Source organism: Mytilus trossulus, chromosome 14 (genome assembly GCF_036588685.1).
Source record: "Mytilus trossulus isolate FHL-02 chromosome 14, PNRI_Mtr1.1.1.hap1, whole genome shotgun sequence".
Taxonomy (NCBI): Eukaryota; Metazoa; Mollusca; class Bivalvia; order Mytilida; family Mytilidae; genus Mytilus; species Mytilus trossulus.
In genome coordinates, this window is record NC_086386.1 from 42,667,886 (window position 1) to 42,692,152 (window position 24,267).

The 24,267-nt window shown below is 30.6% G+C and overlaps 2 protein-coding genes across 2 annotated transcripts; one reads left to right on the top strand and one right to left on the bottom strand.

Annotated features, from left to right (window-relative positions):
• Positions 1 to 841: 841 nt before the first annotated feature.
• On the bottom strand, positions 842 to 9,613 carry LOC134695859 (mitochondrial import inner membrane translocase subunit tim16-B-like). Its single transcript, XM_063557310.1, has 4 exons — positions 9,457 to 9,613; positions 6,783 to 6,977; positions 5,115 to 5,237; positions 842 to 1,737 (listed from the first exon to the last, which is right to left on the bottom strand). Exons 1-4 carry the CDS (start codon positions 9,457 to 9,459, stop codon positions 1,624 to 1,626), a joined length of 435 nt encoding a protein of 144 aa, XP_063413380.1. The 5' UTR covers positions 9,460 to 9,613; the 3' UTR covers positions 842 to 1,623.
• A 344-nt stretch (positions 9,614 to 9,957) lies between these two features.
• LOC134697162 (leucine-rich repeat-containing protein 59-like) lies at positions 9,958 to 23,402 on the top strand. The gene is made up of 7 exons (XM_063559234.1): positions 9,958 to 10,106; positions 13,335 to 13,394; positions 14,354 to 14,617; positions 16,080 to 16,152; positions 17,395 to 17,547; positions 18,351 to 18,401; positions 19,288 to 23,402. Exons 1-7 carry the CDS (start codon positions 10,017 to 10,019, stop codon positions 19,512 to 19,514), a joined length of 918 nt encoding a protein of 305 aa, XP_063415304.1. The 5' UTR covers positions 9,958 to 10,016; the 3' UTR covers positions 19,515 to 23,402.
• The last annotated feature ends 865 nt before the right edge of the window (positions 23,403 to 24,267 follow it).

A 24,267-nucleotide genomic window follows, 5' to 3' on the forward strand; every position in this document is an offset into this window, starting at 1 on the left:
CCTGCTCCAGTATTTCCCCAAAAAATGTTTACCCACAATTATAGGCAGTAGGGCAACATTCCACCCCCCTCCCCAAAAAACAAACCAATTCTTGCAACTCTCCTTAAATCCACCTCTGCATATATTTGTATCTTTATTCAGATTTTGTTATACAAAATTGATAATTTCAACCCTCTATATGAAACAAATAATATGTGCTGTATAAAATGCAATGACTGTAAAATTTTGTAACAGCAAATTTCAATAACATAATATCCATATTTTCACTGTAGTACTGGCAATACTGGGCTGGTTATACCCTCAAGAACTAACAGTCCACAAGCACCCCTTTTTTTATTCATTTGTGGATACAACCTAATTATTGGCAAAACAGTCATCCATATTGCAGTTCTGGCAATCTAAGTATTACATATTCAATCTGCAGTATGTTTTGGTCAGTGCATCAAGTACAGTGGCAGATCCAGAACTTTTCCTAAGGGGGGACCACTGCCTGACCTATCCAATCATGCCTCAATGATTCCCTGTATAATCAACCAAATTTTTCCCGCGATAGGGGGCCTGGGCCCTCCAGGGCCCCCTCCCCACTGGATCCGCCTATGAAGTATAGGGTAAATCATATTTATTAAGCTATGATAGTCAATTAAAGATAAGATCACTTTAATTTTTTTAATGACCAGGTCAAGAAAGTGTTTAACTTCTTTATTACCACATAATTACTCTATTGACTTACAATAAATATTGTAGCTGTGGTCAACTTGTGAATATTTTGAAATATTCTCAACTGGACATGTATTCTCTGACAACTGTCTTGTACATCACATATCAAGGTATATAAAGCAACTTGTTTCATAAAAAACATGTTTATTTCTTTACAACTGACATATTGATTCAACATATCTCTCTCAATTTAATAGATTATCATCATCTAAAAATTCAATACACATCGTTCAAAATAAACCGACAATTAAAATGGAATTCAGAAATGAGACCAGTCTCTGTAATAACAACACTGTAATATGTATTTTTTGTCATTTATACTCATTTATACTCCTAAAATAATACAAATTCAAATTGGTTAGCAATGGTTTCCATGAATCATCTGATTAAAATGATAAAACAGGTAAGGATAACATAATAAAAATGAAATTTTTGGAGGTTTAGCACTGATCACATATATTATGAATATATGTTATCAAAAACTTCCTAAATTTTTTAACTTTTACTGAAGAAATGTTTTTTTGTAGTTTAATTTAACGTAAGTTCCATTATATTGGATGAATAAGAAACATTCTAAGGTCATAAAAGTTAAGAAAAAAATTAGACTGATTTCAGACTCTAGTATATTATAAAATTTCCAGTATAAAGGCCTCTTTTTAATTAAATTGTACAAAGTAAATGTTGACTACATGTGTACCTGTTTATTTGTCAATCTTATTCAAACAGATTTAATGATAATGTTTTTTGTAACATACAATGACTTCTATCCTTCCTTTCATTCAAGAACAAATTCATCAACAATTGTTTATATGATAACATAAGATGGTAGTTTTCTTAAAGAGTTTCCTTGAACGGAAGGCATTTTCTTTTATATTGTAGATTCACTATACACTAAAATATTTTTTGTCAAGAAGGACCATCTTGACTTTTATTGTCTGTTTCTATTCTCTTTGTTTCAGTGTTTATATCTTTGTCTTTATCTTTCATTTCCATGTCTAATCTTTCTTTTGCTCTCACAACCTAAAAATAAAATAAATTATCATAATTTTAAAATAAAAAAAAAATAACAATTTTTGTTCAGGAATCAAAACTTTATCAAGTTAAAGTATAATATGCTATATTAAAAACTGTTTATCTGGGCATATACCAAGAAAGTTTAATGTTTTGTGGAAATATCCTTTAACTGAGAAAATAATTCATTTTTATTAAATTTTAATTCTTGGTTTTCCTATTAACTTACAAATCAAATTATGAGGGTAGTAGAGTTAAACAGTGTGATTGTCGATAGCTTTAAGTGATAACAGTTACACTCTGATGTTCCACTCATTAACATACACACACAGACTTTTCATTGGTAGTTAACCACTCATGTATGATAATTTGGAAAATATCACTTATCCTCTTAATTACAAAAAAACAAAATGCTTGTCAATTAAAACATGTCGTTAGAATTAGTAACAAACTTTATCTAATCAAAGAGCTGATAGCTCTGAAGTGGAAGAAGGTGAATAAAAGGTAACTTGAATTACCATAAAAGCAGCCCCACTTACCCAGGCTGCTTTGTTCCATTATCGTTAAAATGTATTTTTTTTCTTCAAACAAGAAAAGGTCATAAGTACATGGATTTCCCATCCGTACAATCATTTTCTATGTTCAGTTGACTATGAAAATTAGGTAAAATCTTTAATTTGGCAGTAATTAAGAAGATCATATCAAGAGGAACACATGTGTACTAAGTTTCAAGTTGATTGGATTTCAACTTCATCAAAAACTACCTCGACCATAAACTTTATAACCAGAAGCAGGACGGACGGACAGACTATAAAACATATTGCCCATAAATGGAGCATAAAAATAGTAAGACTTGTTACATACCTGCCAACTTTTGAAAGTTCCCATATGGGTTTTTACTGCACAACAACAATTTTAAAGGTTACAATTTTTAGCGACGTATTTTGCAAGATCTGGATTGTCTAGAAAAAGTGTCATATTTGTATGATGAACTTACATGCCTTTTCCTCAAGTCTGTTTGCATGATTCTAGTTATATATTAAATCGGTAGAAAAAATATACATGAAGCTAGCAGAGCAGGGTTTATTTTCCAGATTAAGAATATTAGATGCTTGTTGAAATTTCCAATTTTGAATTATGCACAAAGATGGACCTTTAACAGGTTGGGAACAACAGTCCAAATGAGGGTAACCTAACTGGAAGATCATCACAACCCACTGTAAAAAATGAGCACAAAAAAAAGTCATTTATATTCATATTATTTGATGAAACTTTTCCCCAAGAACTATGCATCTATTAAGTACTGAATGGTCAAAACATCATGTTTTTTATCGACATAAATTTTGTCGTAAATGTAACCAAATGATGTAGAAATTGTGTTTTTTCTTCAAATTTCCATCAAATTGTAATGTTTATAGTTCCCTTATTGCCTCTCTATTTGAATAAAATAAAATAATAAGAAGAATCTGTTTCTTGTTTTGTTTTGTTTTTGACAAATGATTGTTCACTGCTTGCAAATGAACCATTATATTTATATATCTTATCTGTATATATTTTTGTTCATGTCTCCATCTCTTTATCATTTGTAAATGTATAGACAAATAAGAAAGAAATAAGCTCTACATGTATATTTGCAACATCGTAAATTAATTAAAAAAATAACATACACTAACACTAGTACTGCATGGATTTTTTTAAAGCATTATGAAAGTCATATTTGTAGAAAGCTTAAAAAGACTTAAAAACAGTGTAAAATGTCTTGCTATTTCTTAGCTTACACAATAAAATCTAATATATACTAACATTTACAAATTTAAATTTTAAGATTTTACTAGGAATTAATCTAACTACTAGACCTTTTGTTAGTCGAGTTGCACATAGTGTATGTTGACTTCTACTCAGTTATAAACAAATTTAACATATAAACTTCAATTTAATCCTTGAAAGGAGGTCTAGATTGCTAAAATAATTTATAAATTTTAATTTTTTTATTTGTCCAAAATCATTTAAATTCATTTAATCAACATCCTTTTATGATTATTTGATTAAAATATTAATCATTTATAGTCTTTTTACAATTTACATTTTTAAAAGCAAAATAACTGAAAACAGGATAAAACAAAGGGAAGTAACAAAAAAGTATTTCAATATTCCCAATACACATCGTTTTGATAACACAACATCAAAACGGCAGTTAGCCTGAGGTAAACATCGTTGATTACCAGTATGTTTGACACCCAAGCTGTCAAGTGAAGCCATATAATTATACATCTTCTTTGATGTTCAGGTAAAATTTAACACAGGTGTCAATTACACCCGTACAGTAGAATGAAATGATCAAATATGGCGTCTGAAAAATTTCATACACGGGAGTTTTTTCTCCTAAACGGGAGGTTCACATGTATGTTACGAAGGGCATCTAATTCACATGACAAAGGAAAACCATGAATAAAGACAACACTTTATATATCCTTTTTATTTATATAAAAACAAAATCTTCTTGTCTGCAGGATTGCAAATTCGTAACTTCAAGGGCGAACTTGTAAACAGGGCGAGTTGTCCCGATACCAAATTCACGCATGCGTAATACAAATATATACAGTTAAAACATCCTGTTACAAGTAAACAAATAACGTTCAGGTGGATGAGATGAAATCTAATAATTTACATAAATAAAAGGGTCATACTTACGATAGTGATTGTTTTACAATCATAATTTACAAATTAAATGATTCAGATGCCTAATCATGTGTAAAAATCAGTGTCAGGAATCTAAGTTGTTTTGAAATTGTAATACACGAAATGAATGCGGCATACAGAGACTCAATGCCAATGGTCAGCCCCTTAAGTCTTCAGAAGACTTGACGTCTTCTTCCACTAAAAATTGCAGAATAAAGGGAAATAACTCTTGTATTTTTTCCATTATTCTGAATCACAACTTTCCTGGCTATACCAATTTTGAAAAATTTCTGACAATGTAAGATCCAAATAGGTTCAAATATACAAATGAATTCTAGTACATACATACTTGAAGTATTACTTGGCAGATATTAATTCTACATTATATATATAATACAGCAGAACGAAAGTGGAACATCATAAATATTGTCTCACAGTGATATGCATTTAATATTGAATTGCAGAAACTATAAATCCTAGGAAAATTGTACATTGTGTAAGGGGAACTAGTTTTGATCATTTATATGATTGATTTGATTTGTGGTGTTTTAACACAACTTTTAAACAACACATTTAGGCTATATTGTGGTTGCCACTTTTTATTGGTGGAGGAAGCCGGAGTGTCCTGAGAAAACCACTCTCTTTTCTGCTTTATGACCAGGTTGTTGTCTCTTAAGACACCTTCCTCATTTCCTATCTCAACCTACCTTTGATTGTATATATAGTGATCCCCCTTTACTCTTATCGTTGACTTGAAACAAATGTTCATAATTCTTCACTAGACTTTCATAATCTACATCTTCTTTTACATTTAATATTTGTCTGGCTTCCTGAAAAAAATATATGAAGAAAACATGCAATTTTGGTAGTTTGAATAAAATTTCAGATCAGTAAATTCCTAAAAAGATAATTGATTCAAGATTTTACAAATATTCATATTCTCTCAGTACAATAGTGTATTACAATGACCAGTATTTAAGTCATAATTGAAAAAAAAAATGAATATGAAGAATTGAGAAATTTCTGTAAATGCATTTAATAGAACATTTAAAACTATTTTTCTAGGATTATTAATAATTTTTTTGAAAATTGGATATATCAAAGATAAAAATTCTAACATGTATGTGTTGGTCAATGCATGTAACCCCTAGTCTTTGATAAATTTGAATTTTTGCATAAATCGTTTTTTAACAATGTTGAAATGAAAAACAAAATCCATATCCAAACATACACCTTAATATGACATCATTAATGTTTATGATACAAATTACAAGTTCATAGACCTAGCATTAAATGGTATTTAAGTGAAAACATGTGATTGGACCGTGAACTCATGATTTTTTTTAACAGGGTTAAAATAATTTTCACTTAACAAAGTCATACATGTACATCTATATGTTAAAGTGGAGTTTTTAAGTATGATTTATCAAGTTTAAAGAATCCTGCCATTCGTTCTTGACAAACTGTGTATATTCCTGTTTTAATGGTTTTACACTAATAATTTTTGGGGTCCTTTATAGCTTGCTGTTCTGTGTGAGCCTAGGCTCTGTACCTTGGCCTACTATGTATATGGTTTAAATTTATAAATTGTTACTTGGATGGAGAGTTGTCTCATTGGCACTCATACCACATCTTCCTATATCTATACAGTATATATATCATCTTATAGATCTCTGATCAGTCAGAGCTGAGACGTAAACAAGTCAATTTTTGTTTTTTACTTTAATAAGTCGAAACATGTATTAATTATAAAAATGTAGTTTCAATTTTAGACTTATCTAAGTCAGAAAATGACAGACTTGTTAAGGTCTATTTAAGTTGTTGAAAAAACTTAATGTTACTTTGAAGCCAAACTACACCACCTATGACAGCAAAAACCTGTATTCAGAGTTCACAAGGACTTGAGCTATCTATATTTAATTATCTCATTGAACATCCATACTAAACACAGATGTTTTACCTCATTAAGTGTGATTCCAGGTGGTTGCATTGTAAGGTTTATTAACATTATCTCCGATTTTTTAGACTCTCATTCATATTTTTCTTTAGAAGACAAAGCATTGGCTTTCAATGTTGTCATTATTTGATTTAGATGCATGACCTCCTTATAAATATGCATGGGTCTTGAATATAACCAATTTTGATCACTCATCGACTTATAGGAGTCAATATTTGCAACTTTTTGATTCTGGTCAATTATTTCTTGTATAACAATACTGGACTTATTCAACATGTTCAAGTCGTATTTTGTCTTACATTAAAGGGAGACAAATCCTAAAACTTACAAATCTAGACCTCTATGAGTCAAAAGCAGATTCAGACTTATTTATGTCTGAGCTCTGACTGCTGATTTATGATGTACAACAAAAATGTACCTGTATAGACATCCCAGTAAATGTGTCATTGATAGCAGCCTTTCTAGCTTCTTGTTTGGTTTGAGAAGAACCAGATTGTCCTCCATGTCGACTAGCAGCATGTTTGTAAGCTTGATGTTCCTCTCGCACAGCTCTAACAAAAGCTCTTCCAACAACTTGGGCCCCAGCAGTCACAATCTGTATAAGGTATTTTGCCTGAAACAAACAGTAGACAATATCATTATAACATAAATACCTATCTAAATACGACAAATAAAACATATCAGGGATGATTCTACTATATAGTTTAGGGCCGCTTAACGACCCTAAAATCATCCAGCGGCCCCCCAAAAAAATAATGTGAATTAAAATTCCCAATTCAGAAAAAAAATAATTTAAAAATTGATATTTTCTTAAATGTTGCCGTCACCAATTTAAGCAACTATAATTTTTCATAGTTTGTTGTCAAAGCGTTTTAAAACCTGGATGAGAATGCTGTTTAAGATCTCCTTTTATTAACAACGATTTAATTATGTCAACATGTGGTAATTTTTAGCAGTCGGATTCAATTGATGGAAATGCAATGGGAGTTTTTGATCTCATAAAAGCAGATTGCCCAGTAGGTCGATAAAAAGATGATTTTTGTCAAAATGGGTTTCATTGAAGCAGACCTCGGCAGAGAGCAATATTCCAATTTAGATATAACATTGATGAATAAATCTTAATGAGCGCCGATCTCGTTAAAGGAGATCGCCTAGCAGAGCCAGTTATATAATATGATGAAAACTTTTTTTTTTAAACATGTTAAAGAAATTAATTTATATTTTGTCAGGCTCTATTTCCTCAAAAGACAAACGCTTGAGCGTTTTTGAAAATACATGTGGATGATAGATCATTCATGAAATAGATGTCAACATCATGGAACTTTTTTTAAAAGTTGTGAAGTCTGAAGATGATCCAAAATATAATAATATTTAAACACAATAGTTCAATGCTTTAATTTCCTGTTTCTTAGGGTTACACCTAAAGTAATACTATGGGAACTTACATATTAAACAGAAAGCAAAAATCACAAAAAAATCTTATCCAATAAGTACTTGAACTTTTGTAATTGCTTTTCTGAATTCGACAATTGACCAGTTCAATTTGAAATCCATTTAAATCAAGATAAATTTATAAAGATGACCTGCTGTTGAAAAAATTACCCAATGGATGATTTTTTTCAGTGGTTTATGTTAGCTGTTATATAAATATAAAAGGCCTAGGTTAATATCATAGCTAAGAGAAGATAGTGCATCATGTGCAATGATCTTCATGTAACAACTTCCCTGGTCTCAATCCAATAACTGTCAAGCGATCTGGTAATCATATACCGGTATATCATAATCAGTAGCACGTGCAGGATTATTCAAAATGTTACAACGTATTACAGCAGTCTACAGGTGAAACCTAATATACATTTTCCGTGTTTACAGGTACAGAGATATTGTTGGATTTTTTCAAAACTACCTTTACCCTTTTTTATTGGGAAAATAGGCATCATTTTTATCAAATTGGAAAATTTTAATAAACCATGAATTAAACTTAAACTTCAATTTTCAGACCCCATTTCAAGAGTAAAACCCTGCTTTGAAATAAGACCCCTATAGTCAGTGATAATGCACATATAGACCCTCAAATCTGCACATATACTCATTTAAGGCACGAAAAATGCAAAAATTAGTGTTTTTCAGGTTGTATTCATGCACAATTACTACTGAAACTGCACTGTTTGGGAATTTTTTTGTCTTTTGGGGAATAATTTTAAGCCATTTTTTTTTCAAATTGGGATTCTTCTCCAAAGGAAAAAAGCCTTCATTCTCAAGTAATTTAAGGCAAACAATTTCACTGAGGTAAATAATGTTATTTCCTCTTAGATTTTATGCCTAAAAAATCCCAATTAGGATGAAAATTTCCAATTTAATGGTCAAGGGACCCATCCCAAAACACCTAGAATCATCCCTGCATATGTAATACATGTAATACGGTATGGGTAACCTGGTAACAAAGAAACATTTGTGTAAATCTAGTTTTATATAGGGTCTAGAGCCTATGCTCCTAACCTAGACTTAAGTGAATCTTCAATGGTAGGGACACACCAACATTAAAGTGCATGTAGAGAAGAATATAATGCGGGACCAAAATATCTTTGCTGTTGATTTTGTATTGCTGATTATTCATCATGTTCATCAAGGACAATAAATTATATTATTATCTTCTAATAATCTAAGTCGATTATCTACTTAGACCACACTGCATCCAACAGCCATTACCAACAAATATATAGTTTATTACTTTAATATCAAATTAAAATTAAAAATTCTATTTTACATATTTTTCAATCATCAATCATGGTTCAATTTCACTTACCATCAACATACTCATGATAATTCAAATGTTATACTTTATAAATTGCACAAATGATATTTCACTCTTTAATTATGCCGCCAATTACAGTATATATGGTGTAATAATTTTGTGATTGCGTGATCTAAGTTGCGTATTTTTATATTACATGTATTACGAAACATATATGATTTCAAGGTCGTGAAGTGAAAATCATCACTAATTAGCGGTGTTATTTAATTTTCTTGTATTATCATGGTTAGGAATATGTTTGTGAGAGTTTCATGGATTCAATTATAAATGGAAATACCATAGATATAGCTGTTTGATAAAGATATAAAGCCTAAATGTGCGTGTGGGTCTTCTCGAAATTCACATTTCGCATGTCAAGATCAACAGGAAGCTTGAAGACTAAACCTGCGTTCTAATTAAACGTTTTAAAGATCTCCTTCAATAAACAATAGTCATGTTCGGTTAGGATTTTACCATGAGCAACCTTGGTATGATGTAGCAAAGTACTTCCCAATAGTTTTTTCGACAACTCACCCAAACGTACAAAAATATAGAAATGGAGATACAAGTGTGTTAGTGCCAATAAAATCATTCAGTACAATATTATAAATATTTTTTGTTATTCATTTATGATTTGAAAATGATTTATGAATCATTTCTTTTAATATAAAATGACCGTTGTTGGCTATGTTTATATCTGGGTATTAGTTGTATATAAAAATAGTTCGGCAATGAAAAAATACGAAATTGCTTTATCTCTGTTCAGCATTACGTGTTATAAGTGTCATTTCCCCATTTCCGGTGAAGAAATTGGTGACGAATTCAACTTTCAGTTTTCAATCTCTCGCAGCTGTCAGAATGCCGAAAGAAAATTTAAAAGATAAATTAGAAGGAAACGAATTAGACCTTGGTTTGAGTAATTTGACAACTGTTCCCGTCAAAGAGCTGGTTAGTCATTCGATACTTTGTCATGATCAGTTTCTGAAAATGTATACAAATTTAAAAAAAATAGAATTTTTGTTTTTGTTTAAAACAACATGGATTAAAATTTTAGTACAGTTCTGATAAGAAGACACTGGCCCTGATTACTTCAAAAGTGTAACAATATACAATTTTGGCCCGCTGAGTGTTGATCATCTAAAAATAAAGGCAACCTGACTCCTGAGTAAGGGTTATTCCATGAGGGCTTTGCTTTCGGGTAGATCCGGCTCAAGTTGATCCGTCCCACATCGATCAGGCCCAACGTCGATCTGGCCCCAATATTCAATAAAAAACATATTTATAAAGAATACAAATTAAGATGTTAATCATGTTACAGTGTAATTTTAATTCATAAATGTTTATTATTGTTCGGTAAAAAAAATTAAAAAAGACCTTTGAAAAATATTTTCTTTAGATGAGTATAAAACAACTATGGGCTTGTAAATGAGCAGTGTTAAGAAGATAACAAACAAATGGGACTTTCATTGTCCATGAAATTACACTTAAATGATTAGTAAAGACATCTGTAAAGGGTACACAATTTAAAATTCTATTAGAGCAAAGAAATCTTTAGAATTCAAGAAAAGAAGAAAGGATGATTTTTTTTACTTATACAAGTAAAAAATTCTGAATGCCTAAGGGACATAACTAAGCCAATTTTTTTTTACCTATACAAGTAAATAAAATTCACTTGTATAAGTATCCTACAAATTTACTTATACATGTATGTGTATATTTTTTTTTATTTCTTCAAGTAAATAAAATACACTTGTATAAGTAGTACCCCTGACTGTATTGGGTATAATTATATTAAAACGTATATCATTGTATATAAAAGAATTCAGACATCAATATTTTTATTACACCAAACAAAAGATCAAACTATAAAGACTTTGTTGATTAATTACCTTCAATTAATCAGGCTTTGATTGAATTTTAAGCCTTTTGCAAATTCCGTTTATACTGGTTCAAATTTGTCACAAATTCCTCTATATAGTGAATATAGTATTCACATTTTATTATGGGGCCGGATCAACTTGGGGCCGGATCGACTTGGGCCAGAACGACTATGGGCCGTATTGACTTGAGACTGGATCATTTTGGGGCCGGAACGACCAGATACTGAGGGCTTTTGCCTGAGGGGAATAACTCTTACTAGAGTAGACCATTGTGGATAATCAACAACTCAATGCACCTGCTCAATGGGCTATAATTGTTTTATTGTACGGAACAAACAGTTTCAATTAAAGCAAAATATTGGAACAGATTGTCAAAACATTTACAATAGAAAACTATTTTGTGTCGATTGACATTGCGCATTTGTACAACAAAGGTAGACTCTTTCTGTTATATAAAGATGGCCCTGAAAAAGAGTTTACAAGAAATATCATCAACACTAGATGAATTCATAACGCTTGTTTGGTCTTGTTTTTTCATCTCTTGATGGGCTTCCTGCACCATGAACTTTGCTTTATGTCTGTGACATCATTATCTTGGCAGACAACTGGTATACATATCAAGAAGCTTAGAAGGTTATTCCCCTGTGAATAATAGGGTTTTTCACCACTGGTCTAATTTTTTAGGGTTATTCGTCATGTGTTTGTCCTTCCTTGCAATTGAATGAAAATTAACTGAATTATTCTATGTCATGTGATAATGTTTTACCCAATAGAATTGTTTCAAATATATGAAAGGTATAACATGTATAATAAAAAGGATTAATTATTGTTAGGTATACAGAGCTCCAGATAAGCTGTGTATTTGTGTGATCACGCAATACAAATAATAGAAAACCCAATGCAATTGTCCATTGACGGGTTCAACAACCCAATTAATTCAACGGAAAACCCAATTATATGCCAAAACCATGAGTTCTCAACCCTTTTATTGGCTACCGTTTGTGTTATTTACCCTTATCTGTTTACAGTCGTTGCGTAAACTATTTTTATAATATTTATAATTGGAAATTTCCTGTCGTTCTAAAAATAGATCCCTGTATCAAGTAGCTGAAATGGGTCCCTGTTTGAGTTTTCCGTTGCTCAATAGGTACACATGTTTTTGTAAACATTTTGATCTTCTCAGTGTTTATCCAATTAGCGTGTGTCATGTAGTCATATTTTTTTTCGTATTGCTCGGGATTTTTCATAACATACATTGAATTAAAACGAAAGTGAATGTCCGGTTAAAATATTGAATAGAAGCATGTTTTCGGCTTCTTTTGAAAAACTGAGGGAAAGTTATATGATAACAAGACTCAGCCAGTGTTTTAAGGAAGCGTCCATCGAACGCATGGGCGTGTGTGCGTACCATAATGAGAACATTGCGAAGTCAGTTGGAAAAAGTGAAAGGCCAAAATCAATTATGAAATGATAAAGCATTAGAAACCAAAAGTTCTAATAAAAGACAACTAAACCCAGATTTATGTAAATTGAATAAAAGAAAATCATTCAAGTATAATTAGAGTTTACATACTATTTTTTATTAATTTTACGGTTAATTAATGAATACACACACTATGCACACAGCCACTGATCAGGCACTGGTCTCAGAATTTATTATATAAAGGTATAAGGCGAGTGCCTGTGAATACACATATCCTTTTTTGTGAGAAAATACAAAACTGGCAAACGGTTTGAAACGGGACACAAATTAAACCTACAATTGCTACTCAGTTAATAAACCAAATAAAACAGCTAGCAATTAACCCTAACCATAACCTTAAACAAATAAAAGAGCTAAACAAAGACAGAAACATATTAATTTGAAATGGAAAAAAATTGGGGTTGATATTGCCTAAATATTCAATATTGTGTCGATAAAAACCCCATGCATTAAGGAGCTTGGTGGTGAAAAACCCAATTTGATATTAACCTGAGGGGTGAATTGGAATTGATAATGCAATTAAAAAACTTTATCACCCAATTATATAAGAAAATGGTGGGTAAAAACCCCAATGTATGAATATTTACAATGTATCTGGAGCTCTGCGGTATACTTAAAAAAATACATCGCAGTTCAGGAATTATTTAAATGTCACGAAGTCTGGTAGTAAGAGGTAATGAAAAATGCAGCTTGATCTATATACATGTACATTGTAGATGCAATTAGTCAAGTTCTTTCATCAGGTTCCTTTGACTTCAACTTAACTTAGTTAACTAGGTTCGCTTGTACATGTTTAATTATTTTATTTTACAGGCAGCCATAAAAAAAGCTACAGTATTGGATTTATCAAACAATGTTATTTCAACTTTACCTGTAAGTAAAATAACAAAGGGAACTAAACATTTCCAGTAAGTACTGTTGGTACTGACACATGACTGATTATCAGGGTGTCTGTATATTGATATTGTAAAATATCAGCTGAAAGTCAGTGAGCGAAGCAAACAACTTCAAAATGAGTACATATTAAAATTGAGAATGGAAATGGGGAATGTGTCAAACAGACAACAACCCAACCATAGAAAAAACAATAGCAGAAGGTCACCAACAGGTCTTCAATGTACCGAGAAATTCCCGCACCCGGAGGCGTCCTTCAGCTGGCCCCTAAACCAATATATACTAGTTCAGTGATAATGAAGCCATACTAATTTCCAAATTGTACACATGAAACTAAAATTAAAATAATACAAGACTAACGAAGGCCAGAGGCTCCTGACTTGGGACAGGCGCAAAAATGCAGCGGGGTTAAACATGTTTGTGAGATCTCAACCCTCCCCCTATACCTCTAGCCAATGTAGAAAAGTTAAACGCATAACAATACGCAAAATTGTATCACTTGTGTATCAATATCGCAAGCAGCTGATGTTTTCACACACAAATCCAAAAATGTGAAAATCTCAATAAAAATAACAATGTCATATCAACAGATCTTTAATCTGAATAGCATTTTAGCAAAGTCATCTCAATATCATATGTAAATAAAAAAACAATGACATCTTAATATTATCTGTAAGTAAAGGAACAATCTTATGCACAGAAAGTCATTCTTACATTAAAGGTGTAACGCTTGCATTACTTTTTAGTTTGCTAGCCCATAAAGCTATAAAGGGCCCCAAAAATTACTAGAGTAAAACTATTCGAATGGAAAAACCAACAATCTAATCTATATAAAATAACAAACACATCAACAAACGAAAACTTCAGAACATCAGATTTCTGACATGTATGACTTTCTGTTTCATAATCTTTTTGTTAATTTTAATTTTGTTTTTCAGGATCCATTTTGCACCCTTGATCATCTAGTCAAGATTGATCTTAGCAAAAATTTACTAACAGAATTGCCACATAATTTTGGGAATCTACGCAATTTGCAACACCTTGACCTACTCGGGAACAAATTGAATGTTTTGCCATTAAGTTTTTGGAGATTGGAAAAATTACGATGGTTGGACTTAAAAGATAATCCTTTGAAAGACGAGCTGAAAAGAAATGCTGGAGATTGTTTAAATGAGAATGAATGCAAAAAATGTGCACAAAGGGTAAGAGTTGACAATAAATGTTAATAATTTAATTTTGGATGTAACACATCTTCTGATTGACTAACATTATTTTGTTATGAGCCCATAGATATAATTTAGTCATCATGGTCATGTGACCGTGATGTCATAAATAAATAACATAAAAAATGTGGTGCACACTGTTAGATAACCAGCTCATGCATTATTCAGTGTGCACCAAATTTTTTATGGTCATTTCTTAATTGTTCTGTTCTTGAATAGCTTTCCATTAGTTGTAACGTATAATTTAAACTTTATTCTATATATGATTCCGGACACAATTTAAACTTTAGAGGTAGAATGCCTTTAAATATAATTCAAAAACATATATTGTCAATTTATTGTTATTGGCAGGTAAAGATAGACCATAAACCTAAGTGTTAAAAAAATATTTTCCATAGACATGTATGTAGCGGAATAAAATTTTCACATAATCATTTTAACAAAAATGAATGAATCTATAGTAAATTAAATAACCATACTTCCTGTGTACTCTTACAAGTATATATGACACCAAAAAACAACTTTAAATGTAACCTTGTACATATTTTTTCATGTAGATAGAACTTCAACATGTTCAATATATACATTATTTTCTTTTTTGTCGAGCCTTCAACTTTAGTCGAAAAAGCGAGACTAAGCGATCCTACATTCCGTCGGCGTCGGCGTCAACAAATATTCACTCTGTGGTTAAAGTTTTTGAAATTTTAATAACTTTCTTAAACTATTCTGGATTTCTACCAAACTTTGACAGAAGCTTTTTTATGATCATAAGATAGTATTCAGAAGTAAATTTTGTAAAAATAAAATTCCACTTTTTCCGTATTTTACTTATAAATGGACTTAGTTTTTTTCTGTGGGGAAACATTACATTCACTCTGTGGTTAAAGTTTTTAAAATTTTAATAACTTTCTTAAACTATCCTGGGTTTGTACCAAACTTGGACAGAAGCTTGTTTATGATCATAAGATAGTATCCAGAAGTAAATTTTGTAAATAAATAAATCCATTTTTTCCATATTTTACTTTAAAATGGACTTAGTTTTTTCTGCGGGGAACCATTACATTCACTCTGTGGTTAAAGTTTTTAAAATTTTAATAACTTTCTTAAACTATCCTGGGTTTGTACCAAACTTAGACAGAAGCTTATTTATGATCATAAGATTGTATCCAGAAGTAAAGTTTGTAAAAAGATTACTCCGTTTTTTCTGTAATTTACTTGTAAATGGACTTTATGATTTTCTTACAATCATAAAATAGTAACAAGAGGAATATTTTTATTGATTTTTTCCTCATTGTTGTTGAGCCTGCGATTTACAGCAAAAATAGGCAGCGGAACCCTTACAAATTTTTTCAAAATGCGCCATCTAAATGAAAAATACCTCAACCGTTATTACAACTCTCTGACATTCTCCTGTAATTGCCAATGGATGCATTTTTTTCAGATATTGAGGTACATGAAAGATCTCAATTCAGAACTAGAAAGAGTAAAACAGAGAAGGCTTCAGAAAGAAAGAGGTAAATCTTCAGAAAATGTATATAAAAAAAGAAGATGTGGTATGCTTGCCAAAGAGATAACTGTCCACAAGAGACCAAAATGACACAGACATTAACAACGATAGGTCACGGTACATCTTTCAACAATGAGCAAAGCCCATACTGCATTTTTGTTTTCTGAGTTTGTATCTGCTTACCTCAACAGAGCTTCCGAGATGAGTCCTTTTTTGAAGGGTTTATGTTGCTCAGTCTTAAGTTTTGAAGTCTTTCATGTTTATGGTTCAGTGACTGAAGAATGACTTTTTTTTCAGTTATGAGCAATAGGATAACTATTTTGTATTTAGTACCATTTCAAGTCTTGACATTTGTCCAACAGATTGATGGTCTCTGGGGTATATGCTTGCCTTGAGTGTAATCAACCCCTAATCAGGTCAAAATTAAAAACTTACTATTTTCTGCTTATTGCTAAGCATGTGTCATAAAGGAGTGAGAGCAAAGACTAATCTGCTCAGAGACAGAATTATCAGGGTTCTCGCTAAGGATTTTTGAAGGCGAGTCCAGGGACTAGTCATTTTTGGCCATGGTGAGTCCAATAGCATTTCTGGCCATGGTGAGTCCAATACCATTTTTGGCCATGGTGAGTCCAATAGCATTTTTGGCCATGGTGAGTCAAGAAGCAAGGAGAAGATATTTTATTGCAATGTTATGTAATATATAAGTCTCCATGGCATAACAAAGCAAGGAAATGACATTAAATTCAGATTACTTTTGCTATAAAATGATGATATTTGTGTTTAAACGTGTTGAGTTTATACAAAATATTTCAATCTTGATGCATCTGTGGACTCACCAGTTTTGAAAATGGTGAGTCCAGAAAGATTTTGATGAGTCCAGGACTCATGGACTTGCCTTAGTGAGAACCCTGGAATTATGTCTTTGGGAAGTGTTACATGTCTTTCAGAAGACTTCTTCTTCTGAAGTACCATTTGTCAGATTAGAAGAAATGTTAAAATGTAGTAAATTTAGTGTGTTTTACTTTATACAAATTTAACCATTGCTAACTGTAGATAGATTAGAAATTCACTGGGAAAATAATGGCATGAAACTTTAAGTTAGGTTTAGCTGCCATGTTTTTAGTAATGTATTGTTATTCATAACTGGTATAATGATCATGGTTCTATCATGTATATAGTGCTTACAAAAATAACAATTTTTTTTCCTTTAAATATTTTAATTGCACAACAAATTTGTTTTTTAATTTAGAACTAGAAACTTTACAAAAAGAGAAGGAAGAAAGTGAAAGACAGCAAATGAGAGATGAAAGAAAAGCAGAAAAAGAAAGGAAGAAGCAAGAAAATAAAAAGAAGTACCAAACTGAGAAAGAGGAATATGAGGATACACAATCATCAGAAGAAGGTATGTATCATTTATTTGTGGCCACAAATTTGAAAAGTAAAAATCATGTTGATATTTTTGCTCCCATATCTTTCAATGTTTGACTGATATGGCTCTTCAAAATTAGTTTGGCTATATTGGATAGGGGGCAGATTTTTTAGATATAGTTTGAAATAGTATGGAAGTATGGGAAATCCTATGTGTGTATCCAAGCAACTGCTCTGTTTTAATGATGTTTTCCGTAATTTGCCCACCATTTTTATCTCCATTATGAAAATCTGCCCCCTATCCAATATGGCCGAATTCAGACAGTGAAGAGCTCTATTTGTTTTGATACGGTTAAATTATGCCAATGCCTATATGTGAAAAATTGAAAGAGTTATGCCCCTGGAAATATTCATTATATTTTCATTGTGTTTGCTCTCTAGCCTTCTTTTTTCCTAAGATCCTGAAGATATTTACCAAATAAAATTGATCAGAAAATTTTAAATTGTGCCCAGTGTTGAAGTATTGCCACTGACTTTCTTCAATTGAGTCTAGCACACCATATAAGTTGTACTTTAATTGGTCACTAATACTATTTGTTTTAACCATTGCTCGTACTCACTGCATGCAATAATCCTCTATCTAACTAACACAATTGTTTTAAAATATTAAGTATAAGTTGAAAGGCTGTATTTTTTTCAATGAAACTTCCTTAATCATGTTGATTTATGTTTAGTATTGAAACAACAGAAGAGAACATAATCCATTATAGATATTTTATGTATTTTGTTAAATGTTTAATGTGAGACAAATATTTATTATTTCAATTCATTTTTTAGGTGAAAGATTTGATAGTGGAACAAGTAAAAGTGCAATTAAAGTAAAAACAGGTAACCATAATTATAGAAGTTATTTATACTTGTTTGAATATAAATGGAAAAGAAATAGTGTATAGTTGTTTGAATATTAATGGAAAAGAAATAATGTATAATTGTTTGAATATTAATGGAAAAGAAATAATGTATAATTGTTTGAATATTAATGGAAAAGAAATAGTGTATAATTGTTTGAATATTAATCGAGTTAATGGAAAAGAAATAGTGTATCAATTCCTGACACCAAATATTTTGGTTCATAAATACCAAACCAAAGAAACAGTGCTTTTTTTTGGTGTTCAAGATATACAATCATGTTTTAAAATTGTGATGATGTTGAAATAGTATCAAAGAGATAATTTTTTTTTGTTCTAGTTTGTTAATTCCCCATTTACAAGATTGAAGAGTCTAATGCATTCTTTATACTAATTTTGAAAGCATCTACCAAATGTGTTATGGATAGGCTAATGTATATCTTTAACAAGTAAAAATTGACCAATGTCATGCATTAAGTCCAAATTTTAACATTCATAATGTTGCAGAACTTATACCTTCATGTTATTAAGAAAGAACCATGTTAATGTGTTACCCAACACTTTCACTAAAATTGATTTGGCTTGTTTAATTTTCATTAAATTTTGTCAAAGTATTTACTTTGACCCTGTAACAAAAATTTCAAAAATTTTGAACTAACCGTTATGTCAGAAAAAATACACTGGTTATATAGCAGTTTGACAAACACCAATTTTGATCATTGAGAAGCTTAATATTCCCTTTACAACACAATGTAATTAAAACACTAAGCTGACTTTACAGAGTTGTCTCCCTGTAGCATAAGTTACCACATTAACTATTTAGTGTAAGATAAAGGCTTAATTTTTCTTCTATCGTCTCTTTTCAGCAACTGGTGGCAGGCTTTGTACAAAGGTTTTATTATCGTTGTTCATGACAGCTTTATTCATCATAGGGATGATATATGTAATATCAGTGTATTGTGAGAGAGAGAAGAAGGACCAGATATGTAAAGACTATGGACATACTATTGTAAAAGAAGCAAAGCATTTCATTTGGGATATGGAGAAGAGATTACATGTCTTTTATAATTTTATACAAAAAAAGTTGAAATAGTGACCAATTAATGTATTGCAACTTTTTTATTTTTAAGCCTACGGTGCAAGGTCAAGCAGAGAATAAAACATAAGAAAATAATGTATCTTATTTAAGTTTATATTATCATGTGTTAGAATATTCAGAAATATATGGTTTACCGACCTTATCAACATCTAAAGGACAATCAATAGAGAATAGTAAATAAGTACTGTGAAAGTACTTTAATTCAGGGTATCAATTTTTCATGGTTTGAGCAATTTTTACTTGTTCATGGGTTTTTAAATCGTGGATTTTTTTTTTTTTTTTTAAATTAAAAAAATTAAAGCCTTTAGAAACGAATGTTACAAATAGTCTGGATTTAGGAAATTGCAAAGTAAACATTGACCGGTAGTGATAACACTAATTAACAAATGATAAAGTGATCAATAGGTTTAAGACCATCAAATGTGTTAATTAGGCCATAAACATTTCACCTACAGAAAACAGTAACATAAACAAATACTATAAACGTATCTTGAATTGTCAAATAATTCTTATCAAAATCAAGCCCAGCATGAAATTATAATTTCCCATATGTATGAGAACTATGAGGATTTAAAATGAACACTTTATAATACTAGCATATTAATACCAGAAGTCTGACTTTCATCGATCAAAAATATTGTTTAGAGAATTAAAAGATCAAAAGTTGTACAGTTTAGGTTATTAAAGATAAAATGGGTATAATCATGCATGCGGTTGGAGCTCTGTGACTGCTATTAAAGTATTCTTAGATTTGGCGTTATTCAATATATTCTCTAGATCATATCAGTAGTGAAACCTACCGATGGGGATATTTCCATGTCTTGATTTGGACAATGGTTGTTTTATTTTTTTAGACACTTAAAATCGTGGATAAAGTCATCCACGAAAACCACGAAAATTGGTACCCTACGAATAAAAGTACTTTCACAGTATGCTGATAATCAGGGCTATTCCAAGAAAATAAATGTATTGGTGGTTTGAAGGCACTTTTTATTTGACCCCACGATACATAAATTTTTAATTTGTATTTTTCCTTTAAAAATGTTCAAGCATTCTTTCCCAACTAACTTGGAACCATCAAATGTTTGAAAAAAGTGCCTTCTGATCCCCCTTACAATTATTTCTGGAAAAGACCTCAACATCTTTTATGATTGATCAATGGAAATACACAAACGTGTAAAATTTTATACATATTAATTCAGAACAAGATCGAAATATATTATCACTAAAAGAGAATGATAAATACTATGTATAGAGAGTTTTTTTACAATTTTACAACATTTTGTTGTTTTGATTGAAACATATAATATTTAGTTTTCAAAAACCTGAAAACTCATGAGCCTTTTACTTAATTATGGATATAAGTATTATGTTATTTGATATGTGCATCCATTGTTTATGTACAAAAAGGTTGTAAAAATTCAAATTATTCAACAGATAATTTTATTTAACTAGCTGAGGACATGTAGGATGCAGTGTATGTGTATATGTTAGATATTTAGGTCATTTTCAAATTTATAGAAATTTTTTAATAACAATGTTAGTTGCTAGTAACTGGCAGCTTACATGTACATTCAAGGGTCCAACTTAAATAAGCTATTAGAGAAAATAACATACATTTTATTATTGCGGGATATAAAAAAAAACTGTGATAACATATGTATGTTACATGTTTCAAAAGGAAAATATGCAACCTTTATTTTGTTAAATTTTTGTCAAGTTCTATTGATATTATAATTTCTTTAAGAATACTAATCTTTGCAAAGATATAACAGCTCATAGTTTACCAATCATGCATAGTTCACCTATGTTATTACATAAAATATATTCCTGCAATAACAAAAGGGTGTTATTACAGCTTTTCTAAATATCTTCAAAAGCTTTGCTCTGGCAATGTATTTCAATTCATTTTAAGAAATGATGATCAGAGCGTGTAATGCGGCACTGCACAAGATTCCAAGTGTCTCATTTACTCTCATATAGTAAGTTACATGCTTGTAATAACTAAGTCTTGTTATTACAGCTTAGTTTGCCCTTAAAAGCATTGTCTCATTGATTTAGCATTGATTGATCAAAATTGTATTAATGGAAATAGAAAATTAGTTATCAAGGTAATTTATTGAGCTACTGTGCAAAGTTTTAAGAATTCCCAAGTGCTCATTAAAGATAAAATATTTATGATATATTTAACTGATAACAAACCTATGTTATTACAGATAAAGGAAAAAAGAGTAAACAACTCACGAAAGTGTCAGTAATAACACATGCATGTTATTTTTCTCTGATAACTTATTTAAGTTAGACGCTTTACTGATGTATGTCTAAATAATTTAATTGATAACCAACAAATATGTTAATTAACCTCACATTTACATTGATATTAAGTTATTTGCATAAATATTATATACTATTTATAATATATTTATGTTTTTGATTATCAACACATTAGTATTCTATTTAACCAGCTCATGTTGAGTTGTCTGCACAATTTTTGCTCTAAGAATGAACAATTTATAAAGCATACAAGACACTAGTGCCATACTTATGTATATGTTTAAAGGTTTTTCTAATGTTTTAAATGAATATTTCGTATTTCATATATATGTAATGGTCCAATTTACATTATGTGTGTAAACATCAGAGAATGTACTTTTTTTTATTTTAAGATTCTTTGGCAAAGGGAAACATGTCATACATCCAGTTAGAGATACTACAAATCAGCTGTGTTGGACAGAAATTGACCTTATGCAAGTTCATATACACATGTACATGTATAAAGCCTTTGGTGGATTTGAGAACCTTCAAATACAAAATTAAAGATGAATTTTGGGCCTATTTTGTGGGGTTTAAAAACAACTAAATTTTCAAATAGTCACAGACTTTGAATAGAGATTTTGTCAATTGTTAACCCAAAATAAGTAAACATAAACATGTATTAATACTGTAAACCAATTTCTCAAGCGAGCGATTTATTTTTGTGACTTTCGCAAGTAGAAAAATAGCGCGAAATTAAATTGTCGTGAATATGTATAACTTATATCTCTCCTTATCAAACTACATCAAGTAAATTAGACAATCGTGAAATTAAATTGCTGTTAATTGGACTAGCTGGGGATAAACGCGAAATAAAGTATCAGCGAAAATAAGTTGGTTTACAGTATTCATTTGCATAAGGTCGATTTTTATCCGACCCAGCTCAAATACTATCATATGCTTACTATATTGCTTGCTTAACATACTATTAAATTAAGGAGACACTATCTGTTCATGTCGTTTCTTTCCCAAATGAAGTGCTTGAAGGAAAACAAGTGACAAATTCAACTGCTACAAATTGGAAAACATTATAAACATGATAAAGGGGACTTGGGTAAAATTTCAAAAATGTAAAATAATTATATTATTAATTTTCCTTTGTATCATAAAAATAAGTACAAATAACTTAAATTTTGTGTGAACAAACTTTGAAAATGGCCTCAATGCAAAGTCTGAAAAAATAAATATTATATCTCTGTAAACTAACTTATTTTTGCAAGCTATTATATTTGTGACATTCTTTCCTAATTTTCTAATATTTTATGGACTTCTATTTTTAGAAAGAAGGTTTTACATATTGCAACCATTAGTTTTCATATTACTATATATAAATAGCTTCAATTTTCGCTAGAAGGGCTAAATTGCAATAGTTGCTCTATAGTATTTATCTTACAAATATAATAGATTGAATATCCTCTACACATTAATTTGAATTTATGGAACATAGCGTACATACCATGGGAATGAGTTCACTTCAGAATGAAGACATAATCTTATTTTTGATTTTAAGGTCTTCTTTGGAACCATAAATGAATATTATACATTTATTATTAAACTGATTATTATGTTCAGTGTTTTCTGTTTTAATTTAGTAAAATTTAAATTGGTATCATCAATTTTAGATGAAGGCTGTCTTATTCAGATACACATTTGGTAAATTCATAGACCAATTACAAGAATCACTCCTAACACTGTGAGGTGAGCCCTGGATATATTGGCTGGAACAGAAGATTTACTGGAAATTGGTTAAGTTTGTCCTTTTGCAAATTATTTGACCATCAGTGTTGAATTCTGTTAACAATTGAATAATACCTAGCAAATATGAATTAGGCTTCTACAAAACATATTCTCACTAGGTTGCATTTCTGTTAATATAGGCAATGCAATTTCCCATAAAAACTCACAGTGTGGCTAAAACTGAAGCCCTTTTACTATGGAGTTTTTAAACAATTGTATCCTGGAATGGAAAGTTGGTATACACTACTATTTTATTCAAAGGTCAAAACATAGGGCTGTGCAGCCTATATTCAACATGTATATGCCCATAACTAGTTTTAAGAGTTTAAACTTCTGCTGAAGTTCTTTACTACCTTCACTTTGGACATATCTCAGAATTCAATTTTTACTGCAACCATATGTTTTTATACTAATAACATTCTCAAATTATGTCTCTATGAGATAAAAAAGAGATCATAACGGAGAACCATTACCTGAACTAAACAAAATATCTATGAATAATATATAGCTCCGCAAAAGGGGGTTCTGATAAACAACTGTATGTACAAAATGCAACAACTAGAGAGCTACATAGGGACATGATTAGCTTTATAATCAGAGCTGTTAGATTTCCAAGTTGTCATTCGGCTTCAGTGTCCTAAGATCAAACTTGTTTTTCATTCAAACTCAGCAGCAGTTATTCTTATTTGCATAATTA

Bases quoted from the DNA above. Each gene is read 5' to 3' on its own strand.
- LOC134697162 (XM_063559234.1), top strand. From the start codon at position 10,017: ATGCCGAAAGAAAATTTAAAAGATAAATTAGAAGGAAACGAATTAGAC. The intron at 13,395-14,353 runs GTAAGTAAAATA...TTTGTTTTTCAG, and splicing joins ATGTTATTTCAACTTTACCT to GATCCATTTTGCACCCTTGA. The intron at 16,153-17,394 runs GTAAATCTTCAG...TTTTTAATTTAG, and splicing joins AAGGCTTCAGAAAGAAAGAG to AACTAGAAACTTTACAAAAA.
- LOC134695859 (XM_063557310.1), bottom strand. The intron at 5,238-6,782 runs GTACATTTTTGT...TATTTTTTTCAG, and splicing joins TTACTGGGATGTCTATACAG to GAAGCCAGACAAATATTAAA. The intron at 1,738-5,114 runs GTAGGTTGAGAT...TTTTATTTTTAG, and splicing joins CACTATATATACAATCAAAG to GTTGTGAGAGCAAAAGAAAG.